The 23,957-nt window shown below is 45.6% G+C and overlaps 1 protein-coding gene across 8 annotated transcripts in view; it reads left to right on the top strand.

The window, feature by feature from the left end:
- The window catches only part of ADCY2 (adenylate cyclase 2), a 412,965-nt gene that overhangs the window by 325,312 nt on the left and 63,696 nt on the right, over nucleotides 1–23,957 (top strand). For all 8 annotated transcript variants that reach the window (XR_006221652.1, XM_042997735.1, XM_042997720.1 and 5 more), the window contains 2 exons: nucleotides 7,276–7,360; nucleotides 20,448–20,585. Coding sequence is in view for 7 of the 8 variants with exons in the window: in XM_042997735.1 (XP_042853669.1) it covers nucleotides 7,276–7,360; nucleotides 20,448–20,585 (223 nt within the window). In the remaining variant the exon portion in view is untranslated. The remainder of the gene's footprint in view (nucleotides 1–7,275; nucleotides 7,361–20,447; nucleotides 20,586–23,957) is intronic.

The raw sequence follows: 23,957 nt of genomic DNA, 5'->3' as shown, positions 1-23,957 counted from the left end.
TTTGCAAGTAAATTTTGGTTTGGGTTTTGTTCCAATTACTGATTCCATCTCTCTACTCCGATAGGCCTATTCAGAATTTCTGTTTTCTTCTTGAGTCATGGTTGGTAGTTCATGTCCTAACGTACTCTTAAGAATGCTCGTTCCTGCTTTAATGGTGATCTGTCATCCATTTCACCAATGCAAAAACAGAGACTCGATAGTGTTAGCACGACTCTCTTCCTTTATCAGCAGCCCGCTGTCTGTGGGAATTCTGACATTTGAGAAAGAGCAAAGTAGTGGTCGTCGGATGCATCCAGAAAAAAAAATGCCACCAGCTCTTCTTTGAGGTTCTTCGCTGTATCAGGTGGGGGACTATAAAACGCGAGAGTCCATTTCAATGCTCCTGTGGTTCCTTCAGGCTCACGTCACTATGTCTGTTCGAATGTCCAGACTCTCTATCACCTGTCTTCATAGCAAACTAATTACTCCTAAAACCGAAATTGAAATGCATCGAAAAAACAAGAGCCTCGAAAAGTCATTGTAGTGTAGGAATCTTTTATTTCAACTTTGATTCACAAGTAGGTTAACCCATAACAGTCACTGGCTCTGTTGAGATATGTGTTGACTAGAGGCCGGTACAATCCATAATAACTTATCCATTCCTGAGGAAATTCAGATATGCCATAACCAATGGAAAAATGTAAATATTTCTCCATACTTCTAGTAAAAACTGAACAATGGGGAGTTTTTTTCCCCCCAAAGGAAAAAGGAAGAAATTTGGAGAAGTAACTGACTCCAGTCCTTCCTGTGTTTCCATTTAACCACTAATGAGGTAGTACCCAGAAAAAAGGTTAGTTAATGGCTTTGAGTCCACTACAGAACAGAAATTGCCTAAGGTGTTTCCACAAGGTAATTTAATAAAGTGAAACCCTTACAGAATGAGAGAAGGGCTGAGAAACCAAACAGGAGAGGGTATAACAGCGACGAGGAAGCTGCCATCGTTGGGTTTGGAAGGACACAGGAGGAGGTGGCTTGCCAGAAATGCAGGCTCCCGGACCTTCCTGCAGGGGCTAGAACCACACCAGGCCTTCGTGGGACCAGGGCGGGATGGGCTGTCTGCCAGGGACCCGAGACCTCCTGGGAGGCAGGAGTTGCGGGCTGTTGAGAAAATGGTTGCTAAATAGAGAGTAAGAAAGGGAACCCCCCAGGCTTCTTGCTTCCCCCAGCAGCCTCCAGGCTCCGCCAGTACTTCCCGTTGGCCAAACCTAGTTAGAAACAGTTGGCAGAGAATCTGGGGAATGGAATTTTGAGGAGATGGAACGGAAAGGCATTAGAAGACAAATAGGAAATTGCCGGTATACTTAGTGACAAATTGCCCCAAGTTGATTGAAATATGTTAACCTTCAAAGGCAAGAACTTTGGCCAACGGCAAGCAGAATACATAGAAAGCAAACCACAGGTGATACATTAAGGTCAAACTGCTAAAGCCAAAGAGAAAATGGGGGGGGGGACTACCTTCAATACAGCCAGAGGAAAAAGACATTGTAGCTAGAGATGGATGAGGGGAATGATGACCGACTCCTGATTAGAACCACTGGTATAAATATGGCCAATGCTGAATCCAGTATTCAGTGAAGCTATTCTTGTTTTAAAAATGAGATGAAATAAAGACATTTTGCAAGTGAAAGAAAGCTAAAGGAGTTCAGCAAACCTACAGTGTAAGAAATGCTAACAGAAGTTCTTTGGGCTGACCTGAAATGATGCCAGGAGCAAACTTGAATCTGCAGGACGAGATGCACGGCATTCGATGTGCTTAAACATGTGAGAGAGTATCAAAGACTGTATGCTGATATTCTGTGAATGTTTCTAAAAGACAACTAACTGGTTATTCAATACAGCGGGGAGAGAGAGGGAATCTCAAGCAGGCTCCATACTGTCACTGCAGAGCTCGATGTGGGGCTTGAACCCATGAACTATGAGATCACTACCTGAGCTGAAGTCCAATGCTTAAGCGACTGAGCCACCCAGATGCCCCTGATACATGTGATTTTAAGCTGCACGTGGACCACGGCCAGAACACATACTAGGCCATAGAAGCATCTCGACAAATTTGTAAAGATTGAAATACATTTGAAAAGATAAAAAATCTTTCAGTATGATGTCCAACCACACTAAAATCAGGTTAGAAATAAAAAGTGTATATCAAAAATATCCACCAATCTGGGTGCCTCGGTGGCTCAGTTGATTAACTGCCAGACCTTAGCTCGGGTCATGATCTCACGGTTCGTGGGTTCAAGCCCCACGTCGGGCTCTGTGCGGAGGCTCAGAGCCTGGAGCCTGCTTCGGATTCTGTGTCTCCCTCTCTCTCTGCCCCTCCCCTGCTCATGCTCTGTCTCTCTCTCTCGCTCTCAAAAATAAATAAACATTTAAAAAGTAAATAAATAAAAATAAAAACTAAAATATCCACAAATATTTCAGCATTAGATTTTATGCTTTTGAAGAACCTATGAGTCAAATGAAAAAATCATAAGAGAAATTAGAAAATGTTTTGAATATCAAAAAAAAACCATGCCAAGATATGGGGATGTAGTTTAAAGCAATAATTTAGAGAGGAATCTGTAGTTTTCAAATACTTACATTAGAAAAGAAGAAAGGGCTAAAATTTGTTGTCTAAGTTTCTGACTTAGGAAGCCATAAAGAGATGAGCACATCAAGTAGAAGGGAAAAGATGTTCAAGAAGGAAGAAGAAATCCATAATAGAAAATAACCAATACAGAAAATTAAGAAAGCCAAAAGTTGATTCTTTGAAAAAGTTTAAAAATTCCTAAGCCACTAGCAAGACTGATCAAGAAAGAGAGATCATCACAGAACGCACAAATTAATGACATAAGGAATAAAAGGGGATTCACCACAGATCCTACAGACATTAACAGATATGGAATATTATGTAATAGATATAATATTATAATATTATATAATAGATATGGAATATTACAAATTACTCAAGGCCAAAAAGGTTCACAACTTAATAAAATGGGAAAATTGCTTGAAAAGCTACCCTACCGGGGCGCCTGGGTGGCTCAGTCGGTTAAGCCTCCGACTTCAGCTCAGGTCACGATCTCGCGGTTCGTGAGTTCGAGCCCCATGTCGAGCTTTGTGCTGATGGCTCAGAGCCTGGAGCCTGTTTCGGATTCTGTGTCTCCCTCTCTCTCTGCCCCTCCCCCGTTCATGCTCTGTCTCTCTCTGTCTAAAAAATAAATAAACGTTAAAAAAAATTAAAAAAAAAAAAAAAGAAAAGCTACCCTACCAAAACTGACACATAATTGGATAGAAAGTTTTAATAGGGGTATATCTATTAAATTTATTAATATTTTAAATCTTAGATTAGAAGAAGATTGATACTCTGTTGACTTTTTTGTGAATTCCACCGAACATTTCGAGAAACTAAGGTGGAACAAGCGGTCAAATCTTAACCAATTTTAATAACTGAGTGGATAAAAATGTCCTATTCATGGAAAGAGGCTCAAAGATTGAGGCTAAAACAAAAGGTCACCTGTGTACCAGGTACAGGAGATCTCACTAAAATTAAAAGACAAGACAGTTTGGAAATAAAGGATGGAAAACAGCTATTCTGAGAAACAGCTTAGAGGAAAAAGAAAGCTGCAGGAATAAAAATTTCTGATGATATGGAATCAAGTGGAAGGCATTCAGCCTGAGAAAAAGAAAGACTTTTACAATGGTATAGTCACCAAGAAGAGTTAATAATCATAAATCTTCATGCACTCCAACACCTCTTCGAAATAAATAAAGAGATGCGATTAAAGTGTTCAGATATATTGACAAACCCACAATCCTAGCCAGAAATATTAATACATTCTAAAATTGACAGACCAAATTGAGCCATTAAGTCAACCCACTGGGGATTTGACTAACTCATCCGGCTCTGACAATAGATGTATTTAGGGAACATGTTTTGTTTCCAGCATAAAGGAAATATGTGTCATTTTCAGAAATCCATAAGATATAATAGGAGTAGATCATATTCATCACACCCTAGGAGAAAAATAAATTGTCAAAGTGGAAATAAAAGAGACCACTCTCTCCGATCAAATCTAATGAAATTAGAAATAACAGGGACAGGCTAAAAATAATCTCCTTGTGGAATTTGTAAATCACACTTTGGAATTATTCCTGTTTTAAAAGGAAATGGAAATTGAAAGTACAGACTTTTTAGAGAAGAAAGAAGATGAGTAACTATAAATCAAAAGCTATAGGACTTGGCTAAAGCAGTATTTATAGGAATATTTATGTACTTCAGTGCATTTATTATAAAATACAAAAAAATGGCAATAAGTGACAATCAAGAAAGAGACAGTATAAGTTTGCATGAAGAAGGAGGAAGCAATTTTTAAAACTTAAATCAGAAACTATGTAGAAAACTGTCAGAAAGCATAGACCTTCATAATAAGCCAAAAGCTCATTCACTGAGATCAACAGACATGCAACACTTCAAAACTCTGATCTAGAGAGGGGAAAAAAATAACATTAAGGACAAGAAAAAAATGCTTCAAATATGGAGGCTTGTAAAATTAAAAGAATATTATGTAGAATATTTTACCTTTGAAAATTTAAATGGAATGGGTAATTTTCCAGGAAAATTATCAAAATTGACTCAAGACCTAGAACCAGGAAACAAGGCAGGAATGTGACGTGTCTACCCCTAAAATCGAACCTGGGTCAGGAGTACAATTGAACAGACATTACTCCTAACCACACCGCTTAATAGACGTGTAACTTTAGGCAAGCTCTTTAACCTCTCTGGGCCTCAATTTCTCCTTGGTAAAATGGGGTAATAATAGTAACTAGTACTCATGATCATTGTGAGGGTTAAGTGAACTCTACATATAAAGCCTTTAGAACAGCACTTGGTACAGAATAAATAATCTCTCCTCACATCATCGCCGTGTTGTATCATCACCACCACCACCATCATCACCATTACCATCATCGCCGTCACTATCATCAGACGGTTTTATCGTAGATATTTACCAACCCTTCCATAAAAGATCATTTATCTGTTATCTGAAGTTTCAGACCCAAGAAAGAGATGTTATGTGCCTGAACTCAGCCTCGTGAAGCTGACATTACCTTGACGGCAGAAAGGAACGAGGCAGCACAGAATCTAAGAAAACTCCTCAGAGCTCTCCTATAAAAATGGATGAGAAAGATGGCAAACAAATTCAGCAGATGAGTTACTGTGCTGTCCGTCAGTCACAAGACTGCTGAGAGGTGTTGGCTGTTGCACGTTCCCCTCCCTCCACGCCGCCCGGCTGAGCGGGAAGCTCTGAGATCGCGTGTTGGGGACATGAGAGACCCGTGGCTTCCAACCGGGGACTGGGTGATGTCTGAAAGCAGGACGCTCTAGGTAGGGGAGGTTAGGATGTATGGTGCTTACCTCTGCTACCCTGTAAGCAGCTCAAAACAGGTGTGACACCTTACTTGTCTTTGCATCGTCGCAGCCTAGCATGGGACTCGGTGTATTTGCTGTGCTACCCCCTCTAGCGGAGACCTAACGTGCCTCGTGAAACGTGCACCGACGTCACACCATCGGGCCAGGTATTCGAAAGCACTGCGGATCCTTCTAGAAGATAACTCTGTGCCCGGTGCGTCATCGTTGTCAGGCGCAGGTTTTGGTTTGACGTCTGACTTTTGTCGCTCTTCCTTGATGTGTGATCGTCTCACGATAGAGTAGGTGTTGGAGAACGTGAGCTGAGTGGGGCCTTCCCATGGCGATGGCATCAGGGGATTTATATAGTTCACCGGTTACTTGCTCCCTTTCCTTCCCCACGGACTCACCGTCGCATGGTCGCTGGGATTTCAGCGTGTGGCTGGTTTGCATCTGAGGCTTCCGCGCAGCTAATCGACATTCAGCATCTTGCCGCTGCGTTCTCTGTGCCGGTCCTGTCTCCCCAGTGTCTCTAGCCAACCTCATTGGCGGGAGGTTCCATCGCAGTCTGACGCATACACCACCTGACCTCTCCTCTGATGTCTCATTTGAATCGCACCTTTAATTCTTCATTGTGGTTCAGCTCCTTTGGTACCCCTTAACGCTTCTGTCCTTGGAATAAATGAAGTTGTAGGAGGCTCGGAACTTTCGAGCCATTTAAAGGATGTCTCAGAGAGGTGTACGATTCATATAAATGCTTTTATCTACCCGTAATGTGTCGGTAGCAGAATTGTGACTTAATTTTTCACGTGATCACGGGAAGTTTGCGTGTTCGTCCGCTTGTGCAAGAATGTGAAGGCCATGGCCCCTGGCATCTTCGGGGAACCTCGGTAATCGTATAGCTGCATCAGTTTGGAAGGGAGTTGAATCTGGTTGGATTGTATTGGGGAAGACAAGCCTGTTTCCTCAGTGAGCAGGCGTAAGGATGGGTCTTGAGATCTTGCAGGGCATCTGATGAGACTTCTCTAGAAGCAGCAGCAGCCAAGACATCAGTGGCAGGCAAGAGACGACATGCGGGCAGAAAAGTACCAGGTGCAAAGGAGAGTTGTAAAAAGATTGTTTTCCTTTCCTAAGGAACCGGTGCTTACTTTGATGAATCATCAAGTTGATCAGACATAATTGTGGACACGCTTTTCTTTCTTTTTTTAAAAAAAAATTTTTAATGTTTATTTCTTTTGGGGGCGCCTGGGTGGCTCAGTCGGCTAAGCGTCTGACTTCGCTCAGGTCATGATCTTGCAGCTCGTGGGTTCAAGCCCCATGTCGGGCTCTGTGCTGACAGAGCAGAGCCTGGAGCCTGTTTCCGATTCTGTGTCTCCCTCTCTCTCTGCCCCTCCCCCACTCATGCTCTGTCTCTCTCTCTCTCTCTCTGTCTCAAAAATAAACACTAAAAAAAAAAATGTTTGTTTATTTTTGAAAGAGAGAGAGAGAGAGACAGAGCACAAGCCAGGGAGGGGCAGAGAGAGAGGGAGACACAGAATCCGAAGCAGGCTCCAGGCTCCGAGCTGTCAGCACAGAGCCCGATGCGGGGCTCAAACTCATGAACCGCGAGATGATGACCTGAGCTGAAGTCTGGCCCTCAGCCGACTGAGCCACACAGGCGCCCCGTAGACATGCTTTTCTATAGACACATTTTTGGTTTGTTTTAGCTCCGTTTTCATTTTTCACAAAATGAGTGAGGAATGAAGGCCCCATGAAATTAAGTCCTAATTACGCCACAAATATTACTGATGGCTTTCCAGAGTAACGGGAACTACTCCCACACTAACCTGTTCCTCTTTGTCTCCTGGTAGGACGTCCATTCTCGGGATCTCCTTTGGAGCCGCATTTCTCTTGCTTGCCTGTATCCTTTTCGTCTGCTTTGCTGGACAGCTTTTGGTAGGTACTTCACATATGGACCTGATTTTTAAAACTGTGTTCATTGAAGGCAAACTGATTTCTGGCTTGAAACACCGGGCTTGTTGATTTAACATTTCAAGGGATACGGATCCCAGTGAAGACTCAAGCACCCTTCATGCCAGCAGCCCAGAATATAAACTGAGGCAGCTCATGTGCAATCAAGACACTGAGCTGAAGATTATTTGAAACATTGGATGTCACACCATCAAATTATATCCATGTTTATTTATTTCTGTTGCCATTTTCCATTATGTCCTCTGAGTTTTCAGAGTATTTTAGAGCAGCCACTCCTAGTATAATAGGAGGCTTTTCGTGTGCAGGGGAATTAAAATGTAAACCAGATACTTCTTTTATATCCACTTCCAAGATATAAAAGTTGGGGACATATGAAAACAGCAAATGCAAAAATATATTTTGTTTGTGTTTTAATTAACAGTGTTCATTCATAGTGTTAGTTAATGACTTAAACCAACCATTGCAAGCTTGGATGGGTCAAGTGCTAGTTCAGGATGTAAGAATCAAATCTAAGTGTATTCTTGAGTCGAAAGCAAGTGGCCCCATGAGAGCCTCAGAAAGCCAGTAATGAGATAGAAATCCAAAAAAGGTAGTCAGTGTTTTATCTTGTTCATTGGAGATGTGTGGAAACAAGAGAGGCCCCCTCTGAGCCAGATTTTGAGCATCGGGTCCATTCTCGTCTAATGTGTTGGAACCTTTTAGCTAAAAAGTGTAAAGATCTTAAAGTTCGTCTCTGCCTCTCAACAGTGGACACTGCACGATGTCTGCTGGGGACCGTTGCAAACTTATGTGGGGGGTGTTTGCTATATCATAGTTGAGGTGTTTTGAATTGGATTGGAAACTTCCAGAAGTGGCACTATGGTTCCTGATTTCCTGGAATGCACACAGAGCATCTCAGATTTCTTTAAAATCACCTGAAGGCTATAGGTTGTAACTACTGCCCCCTGGGAATCCTTGTCAAGTTTCTAAAGTGCTTCAATATACCAAAAAGCCTGATTATCCACATTCAGATTTTCCTTAGGTGGAAAAGCACACGGGCCCCGCCCTCTGACTTCCTGGCCCCCATAAGGCTTCTGCAGCCCACTTCTCAGGTTTTCAGAATAGGAACTATCATTTGTGGTCCCACTGGAAATCCAAACCTTGTTCTAATTAAAGCAACTTCTATCATTGTGCCTAAGTAGCCACATTAGTCATTTTCTGTTCCTAAGGAATCCAGTCTTCAGGGTGGGGGGGTGGGGTGTGGAACACAGTGTATATTTAAGGTTTCAAGCTGACTTTTTCTTAGACTAAATTGCTATAGAAAAGAAACAGAAGCGGAGGCTGGAGAAAGTATCTCCAGAGCAACTTTGCTGCCTTTGCGAGAATGCTTTTGGTCTTATGTAATGTCTGTCCTCTCAGGTTCGGTATAACCCACCCAACCTTTCATGGCTCCTGGCCCCTCCCAGACCCAGCCTGTGGTCCCTCGAGGTCTTCAGGATCCCACACCCACCTTCCCAGGAGCATCATGAAACCCTGACACCCCCCACACCAGATGCTAGGGAGTCCGTAACTCGTGTGTTGTCTTAAAGAGAAAATCTCATTCATCAGTTGATGGACATTTAGGCTCTTTCCATAATTTGGCTATTGTTGAGAGTGCTGCTGTAAACATTGGGGTACGAGTGCCCCTATGCATCAGCACTCTTGTATCCCTTGGGTAAATTCCTAGCAGTGCTATTGCTGGGTCATAGGGTAGGTCTATTTTTAATTTTTTGAGGAACGTTCACGCTGTTTTCCAGAGCAGCCACACCAGTTTGCATTCCCACCAACAGTGCAAGAGGGTTCCCGTTTCTCCACATCCTCTCCAGCATCTAGAGTCTCCTGATTTGTTCATTTTGGCCACTCTGACTAGCGTGAGGTGATATCTGAGTGTGGTTTTGATTTGTATTTCCCTGATGAGGAGCGATGTTGAGCATCTTTTCATGTGCCTGTTGGCCATCCGGATGTCTTCTTTGGAAAAGTGTCTGTTCATGTCTTCTGCCCATTTCTTCACTGGATTATTTGTTTTTCGGGTGTGGAGTTTGGTGAGTTCTTTATAGATTTTGGATACTACCCCTTTGTCCGATATGTCATTTGCAAATATCTTTTCCCACTCCTTTTATTGCCTTTTATTTTGTTCACTGTTTCCTTTGCAGTGCAGAAGCTTTTTATCTTCATGAGGTCCCAATAGTTCATTTTTGCTTTTAATTCCCTTGCCTTTGGAGATGTGTGGATAAAGAAATTGTGGTTTATATACACAATGGAATACTACTTGGCAAAGAGAAAGAATGAGATCAACGTGGATGGAACTGGAGAGGGTTACGCTACATGAAATAAGTCATCCAGGGAAAGATAGGTACCATATGTTTTCACTCTTGTGTGGATCCTGAGAAACTTAACAGCAGACCATGGAGGAGGGGAAGGAAAAAAAAAGTTAGAGAGGAAGGGAGCCAAACCATAAGAGACTCATAAAAACTGAGAATAAACTGAGGGTTGATGAGGGGTGGGGGGGGAGGGGGGGTGATGGGCATTGAGGAGGGCACCAGTTGGGACGAGCACTGGGTGTTGTATGGAAACCAATTTGACAATAAATTTCATATTAAAAAAGAGAGAGAGAGAAAAGCTCAGTGCTGGGAATGAACTGGTGCCTACCTCCTTTTCAAAGGAAGCCTGTATTTTGCCAAAGTGGTCAGGGAGACTAGGCTTGAGGACGTCTGTTCTTTCTGAACTTGAGTTAGATCAGTGAATGAGTCCCCCACCCCCACCCCCACCAGTGGTCAGCTGTAATCCTTGATCCAGAGGGAATCCAGATAAAATCAAGAAGGAATTCTTCTCATTCCCATAAGAGGTTCTTTGTACTGTGTAAACTATTCTGTAAGGGCTTTTTTCTCACCATCAATATCAAAGAAATTAAGGCAACCCAGGAAAGCTTTCAGCGTGCTTTCTATTCGGCCCTCCCCATTCAGCCCAAAGCTGTGTGTGTCACAAATATTTCCTAGTGGTCATGGAGAGGTATGACATCCTCACTGCTCATTCTCTGGCCTCTTGAAAGCCTACCAGTTCTCTGAGGTGTTAGTATGATTTGCATTTATTTTTGGATTAAGTACTGAGTTTGTGAAAGAAATGTTAATATCCTTAATATCTTTCTATGAACATACATTGACCTTTGGAAAACTTAAATGCCAGAGGCAATACTGATGCTTATACTACAGGGAAAAAATTTCTAAAAAATATTACTGGTATTGAACTCTCTGTATGAAGAATTAGAGTAAAATACTTTTATAAAGGAGGTTGAGCAAAGGTAAGCCTGACTGATCTTTTTCCTCCAAGAGCTCTACCTTTGTTACCCTGTCTTACACAGGAAATATAACACATGTAGCTATACTGACTGGTCATTGTGCAGCTGGGTTTGATAAAAAGGTAGAAGAAAGTGGGTGATGGGCATTGAGGAGGGCATCTGTTGGGATGAGCACTGGGTGTTGTATGGAAACCAATTTGACAATAAATTTCATATAAAAAAAAAAAAGGTAGAGACATAGCCTGTGGTCCCTCGGGGCTAAAAAAATGGCCAAAGAATAAGAGTGATAATGAAACGCATTTTTTCCTTCTGAAAAATGAGACAGATATTTGTTCAGTGGCACAGTCTGAGGAAAATGTCAGGGAATTTATATGTTCTCACCGTTACTGCTAACGAGAAGCCCAGAGCACGGCTGTCTGTCCCTCACTCCCACCCTCCCTTGCCCTAGCCGCTCCCCCTAGTGCGTCGTCCCCCCACCGCCATGTTGCCCTGCCACTGCTTACCTTCTAGAAAGTTTCTCAGAAACCCCACCAGCCCCTGCAGTGGGCTCTTCTTTGAGCGCCGTGGGACTTAGGATCTGTGCCCCATAATTTAGCACTTGATTGTTTAACAACTTATTTGGCTCCTCCTCCTCCTCTCTCTCTCTCTCTCTCTCTCTCTCTCTCTCTGATGAGTGTAACTGTTGTCTCCCTTACATAGAGTAGTTTTTTTTTGAGATGAGACTTGTTTCCTACATTTGCTTTCTGTCTCCCAGGGAATCCAGCAGAGTTCCGCCCACTGAAACACTTTGATAAGCGGGCACTAAGTCAGCACTCGTGGACTCATGTCCTGTCCGTGCGGTTCCTTTCCACCATGTCCGCTCATCCAGCTCCATGTGGTCCCCTCCCAGCCTCCCCAATACCACTGGGACAGTTAGGCGTCCCCACATGTCCCGGTAATCTTCCCTTCCCCAGATGCCCTGGCGTGGGGACGGGTTCTGCATGTGCGTGGCTGTGGGAAGCATGGGTGGGTGGCCATCACCTTGCCACGCTGAAAGGCCTCACACGCACCATGATTCCTTGACTCTGATGTGCTTTGGGCTCTCTCCACGGTTGGAAATAATCTCCTAACCTTCCCAGACCCAATCTACAGAGCCGCCCCCCCCATGTCACTACCAGCATTCCTCGCGCCTGCCGGGCAGGCTGCCCATTTCATAATATCATTTGTGATCTTAGATGGAGAGATCACCAGTGAATCCGCTTCAAGCCTGTTTTGTTCACTGTAGTACTTCAGGCACTTGAAATACAAGATAAATATTTAACATCCGTGGGCTGGAAGGAGTGTTGGGCGGCACCCAAATGCTCAGAAAACGTCTTGCCCTCATCCTCACCCCGATCGACTTCTTCTGAGTGCGCGGCTCTGAATTCAGCCACGGTCGCCCATCCCCGCTGCCAGCGAGGTCCCTCCTGGGTCCTCACCTGTCGGGTCTCCGCATGAGACCTTCATAGCATTTCAGAACTGTAAAACTTGAGAGCAGACAGGGAACCCAGAGATGACTTTGTCTGGCCTCACGTCTCGTGGGTGAGAGACACAGAACTGTGGAGGTGGCCTGTGCTCCCACCATGGCAAGCTTCCGCGCCCAGTCATTTCGAGGAAGAGTTTTCCTCCACAAAAAGTAATGCGGAAGCACACATCAGCAGATCTCTTGAGGACAGAAATGAAGACTTTGAAACAGGACCACGAGTGCGATAACTGTAAGACCAGCAGAAGTTTCCTGTCCTTGGGTAAGAACCCTCAGAATCAGTGTAGACAGCCTCTGACAGGCAGGACCCCCATCAGTAGCTACATGTCCAGTCTCATCACAGTTTACAAATAATAAATATTACCTTCCGTTAAAATTGACGACTTGGTCTGTTAGGCATTGCGTGTATTCTGGCTCATTTATCCTCACAAGAGCCCTTGGAGGGAACGGCCATTCTACAGTTAGTACAACAGACCCTCACAGATGTTACACAGATTGCTCTGTGGTGGAGAGCAAGTAGGAGTCAGAATCAGAATTGGAGTCGATGCTTAGAACCCTTACAATTAATTGGAAGGTGTGCGGAGAGAGTCCCTGGCAAACAAGCTCCCGGCACTAGGCAGGCATGTCCACGGTCATGGCCATGGCAGGCGTGGCACTGAGGTTGCCTTGCAGTGCTAAGCATCCACTGGTCAAAATCACATTGGTAGGGACGCCCGGGGGGCTCAGTCGGTTGAGCGTCCGACTTCAGCTGTGGTCATGATCTCGCGGTTCATGAGTTCAAGCCCCATGCCGGGCTCTGTGCTGACAGCTCGGAGCCTGGATCCTGCTTCAGATTCTGTGTCCCCCTCTCTCTGCCCCTTCCCCGCTCATGCTCTGTCTCTCTCTGTCTCTCAAAGATGAATAAACATTAAAAAAAAAATTTTTTTTAATCACATTGGTAATTCACGGTAACCTCGCAGTGAACCTCATTCGTATTTTCCTCTGGTCTAGTTTCCGATATACATTATCCGGCTGTTGGCCCAGTTCATTTAAAACTGGAGTCTGGGAAAAGTACAGCTCCATCTTAAAAAACATTTGGTAAAATGGGGGGGGGGGGGGGGAAACGTTAATTTACGAGTGGATTTAGACTCTAACATATTCTAGTATGAAAGTACCTTTAATAATAATACTTTCCATAATACATGAGAGCCCTTCGAATATGGAAACATATTATTTTATCTGATAACCAAAACAGTCCAGTTTAAGTAGAAACTAAAATGTAGAATAAGAGATTCAAGTTTACATTTTCATTACAATCAACAATAAAAGGAATAATACTTGTCATTGTCATAATACTAATAATAGTAAGTACACGTTTACTGCCAAATTTAACACGAAACTACCTGAGTGGACTTATAATTTTGTAATAAATACAAGAGAGTGACTGTAACCAAAAATGCCACCAAAAAAAAAAAAAAAACCCAAAAAACAAAACAGATGAAAAAACCACCCTCAAAAGCATCTTTTAGAACAAGCGTGCCAGATATAGTAAAGGAAAACGCTAGAGTGTGTCAGAAGAAATTTTTCTCTCAATGTGGTTGTGTTGTGCTTTGCGTAGCAAAGATAATATGATGCCATCCCACCAACCTTGTTCCCAGCGGAAATGAAGCACAAACATAAAGTCCATCCTGTGGAAGGAAAGTAGGTCACACACTGGCTGATAGAAAAGCTTTCTACCCAAAGGAGTGTTTTACCCTTGAAGTCTATTTTCTCCAATGTCAATAGAACTCTGCCAGCTTTCTTGTAGTTAGTATTTTCCCAGCATCCTTTCCTTCCATCTTTTTATTCAGCTTTTCCTTGTCCGTAAGTGGGTTTTAGATGTTGTGTCTCTGGTAAACAACATCCAGGTGCATGTTACTTTCTCTGATCTGGCAGTTTCTCTCTTTTACCTGACAAGTATAATGCATTTACGTGTATTATAATTACTACTACCATCTCATTTTGCTTTTATTTTTTTAAATCCATCATGTGTGTTCTCTGCCTGTACTTATTTTTCCTCTTCTCCTGCATTATCTTGGATCCATGGAATTTATTTATTCTCCTTTATTCCCTCTAGTGACTTGGAAGTCCTCTATCCTGGTATTTTGTTTTTCCTGGTTAACTTAAAATGTGTAATGTACACGAGACTAACAGAGCTCGTTAATATCTCCACCTTGTTGTTGAAGAATATTGTACTCTGCATCTGAATTCCATTCTGGAATAAAGAAGATGGAATAAGATGATCAGATTCTTGAAATTAGAAACTCAGTAGTTATGCTGAAAAGAGTAAAGCAAGAGCCGAGTAAATAACCTACAAAACAGCATAGAAAGATAAAGAGGGCAGGCCACATTTTTCTAAATTTAAACTACTGTTGTCATTCACTGCTATCGTTATTCTTGTCGTGTACCCATTTTACACCATTCTTCCTGAACACCATCCCTTCCTCCGGGATTCCATCTCCATATTCCCAAAGGATTGTTCCTTTTCTAATCTTTTCAGTGAGAGCCTGTGCATAATGTCCGCAACTCTTGTATTTAAAAAAAAAAAAAACAGTTGGTTTTCTCCTCATTGAATAATGGTTTATGATAAGCTGTCTAATATTTTGAAAATATGAATCCATATTTTCCTGTAGTTGATGGACCGCGGAGAAATCTATAGTCAAATTACTGTTTCTTAGAAGGCGACACGTCTTCTCTCTGGTTGTCTTCGTGGGACTCGCTCCGTATCTGTCCTGGGCCATAGCTCCCTTGTGCTTAGGTAAAGGTGTACTCTCATCTTCCTGTCTGGGACTCAGTGGGTCGCCTCGGCCACAGAACTCGTGTTTTGCTCCAGGCCTGCAAAGCTGTTGCTCCGTAGCTCCTTGTATTTTGCCTCTTTCCTGGTCTTTGGTTCTGTTTTTCTCAAACTTTCATTACAAGTATGTTGCATCTTTTCATTGTACCTTCTGTGCCTGAACATCCCATTCATGTGTTTCACCGCTGTATTTCTGCGCTGTTTGATGGGGCGTTTCCTCAGGGCTGTCCCACCCCCTAGCACAGCTACTAAATTTTCCATTATCTGCATTTGCAACTCCTGAGAGTCTTTGTGGCTCCTTTTTTCTCATAAGTGCTCATTCGTTGTGTAGTCTGATCCATCTTCTAATTTCTTTGGGCTTATTCTGCAGGCTACTGCAGATTGATAGCATACCTACAGGTCCTGTGCTGCTAATTCTACGTTTTGTTGTGTCTGTTGATTCTTCCTCATATGGCCCTGTGTCCTGTGTAGTTCATAATTTCTTTTTTATCGTGAGGTCATGTTCAGAGGGAATTATCCTTTAGCAAAAAGGGTACTTCTGCAGGAACCCCAAGGACTCTCTCTGGTCTTTGACCCAATTGATAGCCCCTCGATTTGGGATTCCCATGATGAAGCATAGAGTGTAATTTCAAATTCATCGCCCGTATTTAGAGATGGGATTTATCACTGGAAGTGTATTGATACTTCCCTCAACTAGTACATGGAGTTTTCTAGACTTTACATGGAGGGAAGAGCATTCTGAGGCTTCTGGGATTTTTTGTTCCTTTTGTTTTTATTGAAGTATAATTAACATATACCATACAACATGTTGTGTTAGTTTTAGGTACTATATAATGACTCAACAGTTCTGTACAGTAATTCCACTACTGAGTATTTACCCAAAGAAAATGAAAACACTAATTCAAAAAGATACATGCACACCCTGAGGCTCCTGATTTTAGTCAGGGGTCTTGGCCTCAGCTGCCCCACCCTTGGCAAGCTCAAGGCAACCCCTTTTTTCCTCCTGCGGGCATCAACCCCTAGGTGTTACAGCTTCTGTCCAGTCCTAGGACACTCCTAGGCCAACCCCACAGCCTCAGCCCCTCTAGCACTGAGCTGCTTCTTTGCTTCTGGCCCCTGGAAATTTCTCTTTGGGTCCATTGTTAAGATAAAGAATGTATTGAACAAGCATCCATCGAGTCCCTGCTCTTTGCTCAACACTGTGCTGCTTTGGGGATACAAAGGCAGGTGTGGTGTGGTTCCCATCTGCAGCCAGCTCTCCATGTGGCCAGAGACAAACACGAACAGCGTCAAAGAGAACACAAGGTGGCTAGCCCGTGAGTGCCACACGGTGGATGGATGGCTGAGGAAAGTGGTTCACCCAGGGCATAGCAAGAAAAATGTTGATTTTATAAAGTATGATTGACTGAAATCAAGCAGCCTTTCTGTGGGAAACTCACGTACAATTAATCAAAGTATACACGGCAGTCTCTGTAACACTAAATGTTACAAGTAATTATTCCTGCAGCTGGTGGCCGCCATTCAAAAAGACAGTCGTTGGCCAATTAAAACACCAAAGTAGGTGTTCCTCTAGACAAATACACGAAAGCACACGGGTGTATGATAAACTTCACTTTTTCAGGCAAGATTCTAAGATGAGTTTTCTTTTTCTAATAATAAAAATTTGCTACTCCCCATTATAATGTATTTGTAACTTTTCTAAATGTTTTTTTCATTTTATTAAACCTTTAGAGCATCATCCACTTCTTTTCATGTAACTGATTTTATTTTTTTAAAGGACACCGATGAAATTGTTCATGTGATCTGCTCTTATAATTGTTACGTTCAATTAGGAGAAATTTTAAAGTGAGAGGTTACCAGTTGTTTCCAGTGCAAGAGGATCAGAGTGGAGAGGGAGGAAGAAGGAAGAGGGGGGTATATTTTTTTCCTGTGTTTTTCTCTAGGTTTATTTATTTTGAGAGAGAGAGAAAACACAAGTGGAGGAGGGGCAGAGAGAGGGAGAGAGAGTATCCCAAGCAGGCTCTGCACGGTCAGCACGGAGCCGGACACGGGGCTTGAACTCATGAACCATGAGATCATGACCTGAGTGGAAGTCGGATGCTTAACTGACTCAGCCACCCAGGTGCCCCTCCTGTTTTGTTTTGTTTTGTTTTGTTTTAATCCAAACATATTATGAACACATTATTTTTCTGGGGAGAACCGTCTGCCTATACTGAGAGAAGAACGTCGATATTCATCCCATAGGCCTTCTAGCAAACTGCACTGGCCATTGTCCCCAGCACCAACGCCATGATGGGGTTTCCATATGAATTGACATTCTTCCTCCTTTCACATCTCCCGCGACAGTTGGTGCCAGTTCCACACTCACCGGTGGGCGTGTGTGGCATTAACAGTCAAGCACATTTCTGGAAGGCTCACAGTGAGCTCACTGTAAGCAGGAGGCCACCGTGTATGCAGTGGGATTCACTGGTGGTCAACAAAGGGAGGACGCAGATTTGACGGAAGTTATTCCAGTCCTTAAACCAGAGATCAAACCGGGGTAAAACTGGGCTCTGAAGGGCGCCTTCTGAATTAATGCCAAAATACTGTGGGAGATGATATCATTTATAATGTTTCATTAACAATGGTGTCAATTTTGACACACTTAGGGTTCTGTACTTGAATAGTTAACCCAAAACAGGCACACTGAGCTCCGTTATCATGTCAGGAACGAAGTCGTGCTTTTTATTCAGAGCTATAGTCGCGTCAGTGGTCTCCTTTCCCGATCCTTCTACCTCAAGAACATCGTCTCTTTTCTCCTCCGCCCCGCCATCGGCATCCTCTGCTCCCCGAACATCTTCACTCTCCTCTCCCTCCTCTCTCTACACATCAGCTCAGGGCACACGTCCCTGTCACCGGCTGTTTCCTGGTCCTTGCCACCAGCAATATTTTTCAATTTCCATATTTCTGAACAGTTTTCTGGTGGCCTCTACCTGGTGACAGGAATGAAGAAAGAAGGAGGCTGCTTGGAGGAAAAACCATAGTGGAAAGGGGGGGGGAGTGAGGTTTTATTGTTCGTATAGATGCAGAGCAAAGAGACACTTAGTCATTAAACGTCTCTGAGAATTATTATGTTTTCTTCGTAAGCGTAACAAGAGGAGCTAACACCTGGGAGTCCTGCCCCTGGTGCCTTGTTATGTAGCTCATTTAACGTCCTACAAGACCAAGGAACCAGGTATTATTATTGTCCCCATTTTAGAGCTGGGGAGGCTGAGGCCAGAGAGGATAGTTCACCTGCAGAAAGTCTCTCGACTCTGGGGGTTTGCTCCTGGGCTCCTGGGCTGATTCTTACTGTCCTAACCACCTCTCATCCTGTCTTGCAGAATCCCATTCCATTGCTGTATCAGCATTTAACATACTGCAGAGCTTCTGTTTCTAAGACTGAAGCAGAAAGACTCTGAAAGAGGTAGAGAAATAAAGGTGCTGTCTATTCGTGCTACTGAGGATTCTCTGTTACACGGTTTATCGATGTTACACCAGCTTTGCCATTATATTAACTTAGTGGTTCGAGTCAGAAAGGTACAGTCTATTGGCCATTTTTAAAAATTTTTGAAATCAGGGCGCCTGGGTGACTCAGTCAAGCGCCCGACTTCGGCTCAGGTCATGATCTCACAGTTCGTGGGTTTGAGCCCCACGTCAGGCTCTGTGCTGACAGCTCGGAGCCTGGAGCCTGCTTCGGGTTCTGTGTCTCCCTCTCTCTCTGCCCCTCCCCTGCTGGTGCTCTGTCTCTTTCTCCCTCTGTCAAAAATAAACATTAAAATTTTTTTTAATTTTTGAAATCATAACCTTTTTCTAGTGTTTTCAGGACATGTTAGCCATAGGGCCACAGCCCCTTTCTCATGAAGGTTAAAGTGGAGATCCCTAGAGACCGTTTTGTACAGCTTGACAGGTCAGGTGACATCTGTCGATCCCAGCAGCGCCTGGCACAGGCAGTTTGTTACCCACGCCTTAGAACTCTCCCCGCCTCCATCCTGCCGCCACCTGGACGAAGGTCTGAATTACAGTGGCCCCTCTGGAAAGGTGGCCTTAAGGATGAGGCGAGCTCAACCCCTAAAGTCCCACAGAGCAGAGTCTGGCCCCCAGCAGATGATGAGGGAACATTGGCTGCCATCCCATAAATACCTCAGTTCCTTCTTGTATCAAAAGCATTTCTCCCAACACGCACACTCACTGCCGCATTATTCGCAGTAGCCAGAAGTCAGAGGCAACGCAGTGACCATCCACAGATGAGCGGATAAATAAAAGGTGGTATGTGCCTAGAATGGAACGTTATTCAGCCTTCCAAAAACAAGGAAATCTGGTCACCCGTGACAACGTGGATGAACCTGGAGATAATGCTGAGTGAAATAAGCCAGTCACAAAAAGACAAATGCTGCATGCTTCCGCCTTTAGCAGGTGCCCAGAGTAGTCAAACTTTTAGAGACAGAAAGTAAGATGGTGGTCGCCGGAGGCAAGGGGAAGGAGAGAGGGGAGTTCTTTAGTGGCTATAGACTCCAGTTGTGCGAGATGAAAAGTTACAGAGATGTACTACGCAACACCGTGAATATAGTTAACGCCGCTGACCCGTGTGCTGAAACATGGGTAAGAGGGAAAAGGTTACGTTAGGTAATTTTTAGCACCATCAAAACTTTGGAAAAGAGGGTCTCCATGTGGAAAGTCCCCAGAGGGCAGGATAAGGTAAAGCCATCATGAGGACACATGCCTGAGAACAGTGGGTGTTGCCTTTGGAGGTAAGGACATCAATTTGCTTGGTAGCCAACTGGATCATGACTAGTTACCTGCCGATCTGTCTCCCATGTGAATGGGCTGAATTGTGATCATTGTTTTATCGTGGCTGTGACCTGAGACCTGCCACATTCCCCAGAGTGGTTTAATCAACTGACATAGTTTTCTTTTATCAGAGGGTTTTTTTTTTCATCTTTATTTAATTTTAAGAGAGAGAGAGAGAGGGAGGGAGAGCACGAGCAGGGTTGGGGTGCAGAGAGAGAGGGGGACACAGAATCCGAAGCAGGCTCCAGGCTCTGAGCTGTCAGTACAGAGCCTGACGTGGGACTCTGACTCGTGAACTGGGAGATCGTGACCTGAGCTGAAGTCAGACGCTTCACCAACGGAGCCACCCAGGCGCCCTGAGTTTTTTGTTTGGGTTGTTTTTAAACGTAATTTCAGGACATACAAGCACATTCTGAATTTATCGCAGAAACTTAACTAATTTGTTCTTTATTTGTCACCATGATGCTCACATAGTTTGAGGAAGGTTTGTGACCTGGTATGGGCCCCCAGAGGAGACCAGCGCCTCCTTGTTTGTTCTGGGAAGAGTACCGATGCCTTTTGTGGTGTTAAACATCATGAAGAAACGTGACGCGTTTCCTTTCCTGTCTCCTCCCAGCAATGCAGCAAGAAGGCCTCTGCCTCTCTCCTGTGGCTGCTGAAGTCGTCCAGCATCATCGCGGACCGGCCCTGGCCGCGGGTCTCCCTCACGGTCCTCACCACCGCCATCATCCTGACCATGGCCGTGTTCAACATGGTGAGTCAGGGCTCCCGCCAGGCACGGCCTTCTTTGCCTCCGATGCCTGACTCGGTGGGACTTTCAGACCTTGACCGGGGCTCCGTGCTGACACCAGTTACTGCCTATTAAATTCAACATCTGTCCACCCTCAGCATCACTAAGGCCAAGGGTGCTTTCTGCAGGCGCCACCGGGAGAGGGTGGTGCCTTCCAGCAGCTTCCCACGGCCCTGCTGGCTACAGAAAGGACACTGACTGTCAGTGGGGTAATCACCGAGGGATGACAGAACCATCTAGATACAGAGAGTGCAGTGGGAGAGGTTATCCTGCTCTGGAGTCTACCCGGCCTGATCGCAACACTGGCCCCCCGCTTGTCCGGCTGTGCGATTTTAGAGGGTTTCCATGCAACTTTCACAGGCTCCATTTCCACTTCTCGAAAATGAGTTCTGACACTGCCCCGCCGGGGCAAGTGAGCTGGCGTTCCTCCTGATGTGGGGCCGGGGGCGAGCGGCCGAGAAAGAATTCTTGAGACATTTTTGGTACAAAGGGGTGCTTTCATTATAGCATGGGGACAGGCCCCGTGGGCAGGGAGAGCTGCACTTGTGTTTGTGAAGAGTGACTGATTAAATACTCTTTAGTTAGTGGGGCTGGGGAGAGCGTAAGTCTCCGTGGAATTTGGAAACAAGGCTTCCGGGACATTGAGGGGCTAGCTGCTATTATAAGGTAAGGTTATTTACTACTGCCTAGTAAAACATTAGTCCTGAGACCCTCCAGATGTCTATCAGTGGGCCATACGTTTGGAAGGTAATTGCTAACGTGTATCTTGGCAGAGGAGGGGGGGTTAGGGTGATCAGAGTGAAGGTACCCTCACCAGAGCAGAGCTATTGTGGTAAAACACTGAGGGAAGTCCTTGCGGGAGCTGTAGGAGGGTTCCAATCTGTATGCCCCAGGAATCCTACCTGGAAACTCAAGTCACAGCAAAGTCCCACCCTTGTCTCTTTTTCTCCCGTCACTATCACGCTTAGGACAGAACCGGGTGCTTTGTACATATTCAACCAGTGGTCGCTCTCACTATATCGATGGTACCGTGACTCGTATGTCCCTTAAAACAGACACGTAGGTAATCCACACCCATGGCGATGCATCCTTCTTATTCTGACATCGTCACCAGCAACCATGAGGCATTAAGATACCTCGTATTTGGGCTATTTTACTAGCTGTTGGAACTACAGGGCATACGTACAGCCCTCGCCTTCCAGAAAGCAGAAAATCAGGCTGAGGAAGCACACCAGGTATAGTAAATAATAAAGACATAGTTTTTGGGGCTTAGCATCCCTTTGGCATAAAAATATCTGTTGGGCATAACCACGTGCCTGCCGTGTTACTAAATGCTGGGAGCCTAAACACTGTGACCCGCCTTCGGGAGCTCACGGTGCCGTCCCCGAGACCGACAGCTGGCTAAGCCCATGTGAATCGGAGACTCCACCAGCGAGGCGTGTGGAGAGGTGTCAAGGAGGGAGGTCAAGGCCGGCTGGACTGAACCCTAGCAGATGGGCAGGCGGGCTCACCAGAGGGGAAGGAACGGTGAGCAGGAAGGAAGACGCTGGGCATCTGGGACATTTATTTACGTGACGTGGTAGCGAAGGGGCTGAGGCTGAAGGGGACCTTGGGCATTTCCTTGACATCAGTTCTGCCATCATGCTGCAGAACAGGCCACTGGCTCCTTCTGACGCATGCGGGGGTTCAGGGGAAGCTGATGCCAGCGGGAGGCCAGCCGGGGACCTCTTCATCTGCTTCCCTCTGCCTAGAAGTCCATCTTAAGGCATCCTGGAAAGGGGGTGCCAGGGAGAAGCCACAGCTGACCCTCCGCCCTCCGGCTTCCTGATGGGCGTGCGGATTCTGGGGCGTCCTCCCACGTCGCCCGCTGGAGGACGGGCACGCTGGCTCGCCCCGCCTCACCGGACCACATGCCCCAAGTCCCTCCAGGAGCTCCCCTGAGAGAGGGCGTGCGGCCAGGCCCTAATGGCAGCCTCCCCAGACACAGACCGGTGCAGTAGGCCACCGTGACCACTCCTTCCTCCGGCCGCCCGCTCGGCCACAGAGGTCAGCTCAGAAAGGAGGCTGCTCCTAGTTGCCTCTTGCAGGCAGTTAAAAGTCGTGGTGCCTGTGGGCGGGGGCTCAGCAGTGATCCCACACGGCCAGCTGGCTTCCCTGAGCCCCGCTGGCCGTTGGTCTGGCGTCCCTGTGTGGAGTTGCCTTGATGTGTCTGGTTCACCGTGGGGACTCCACCGTCCTGGGCCACCTCCCTCTTCTCTGTCAAATTAGCCACCGACCCTGAGCTCATCTCCCCTCGTCCTGCATTCACAGCCTCCGAGGCCCATGTCCTGCAGAGACTGTGAGACCCCCTTTGGGGTGGGGTGGGGCCTCACCTTCTAGGTCTCAGGCACACCTCGGCCATGACATCATTTATTTCCAACACGGACTTAATCAAGGCTGAGTGGGGATCGGCTGGAAAACAGGGCTGTGTCTGGACGGGTAATTCCCTCAAGAGCCGTCCTGCTCTAGAAGAAACTTAGGCACAAGGAGAGACTGCCATCAGTCAGCCTGGGTCCCTTGCTCATGAGGGACCCAGGCAGGTTGAGCAGAGGCTTTCTGTGTGACGACCCAAAGGAATTTATACTGTGGCCCCAGAGCCGTCATCGGAGCGGGAACAGCCACAGGGTAGGGACCGTGACATGAGGTACAGAAGACTGAGACAAGAGGGGCTTTTCTGGGAGAGGCGTTCTGCAAATGTGTGACCAGCCATTAGAATACCTGACCTTCCCGCACGAGTCTGTCCGACGTACTTTGGATAGTGTAAGGGCGTGACAGTGTTCCTAGGGGAGGAAGATGGACAGAGAGGCCCAGGGCAGTGGTGAGAGCGTGTACAAACGAGCACGTTTCCTAAGATGGGTTCCTCATGCTCGGCTTTGTAACACGCATTTTTGCAAGAGCCCTGTCGCTCGAAGGTCCAGCTCTCCAGAGGCACACACCAACAAGTTCCCAGAAGATTCTGGTAAATGCAAGCTGCAGGGGCCAGCTGGGTCAGGGGTGGACGCCACCGTGAAGGGATAGGGCGCAGAACACATTTGAAGGACAACAGGTGCGCTAGGTAGGGTTCTGAGGTGCACGCACAGACGGTGGTGTTCAGCTCCCTTAACGGAAAGCCCTATGATTCAGCCTCGTCATCTGTCCAGAGCACTTTCGCTCCAGAGCTGGGCACGGGCAGCATGCACAAAACACACTCCGGAGCGTCCTGCATTGGCCAACAGCGCCACGTACAAGGTACAGAACGAGACCTTTAAATGACGTCCACACATTTGACGGTGAGACCTTCCCCTCCACCCAGCACAT

Source organism: Panthera tigris, chromosome A1 (genome assembly GCF_018350195.1).
Source record: "Panthera tigris isolate Pti1 chromosome A1, P.tigris_Pti1_mat1.1, whole genome shotgun sequence".
In the NCBI taxonomy this organism is placed as follows: domain Eukaryota; kingdom Metazoa; phylum Chordata; class Mammalia; order Carnivora; family Felidae; genus Panthera; species Panthera tigris.
Note: the sequence above shows the minus strand (reverse complement) of the source record. Positions and strands in the feature narration are given on the sequence as shown.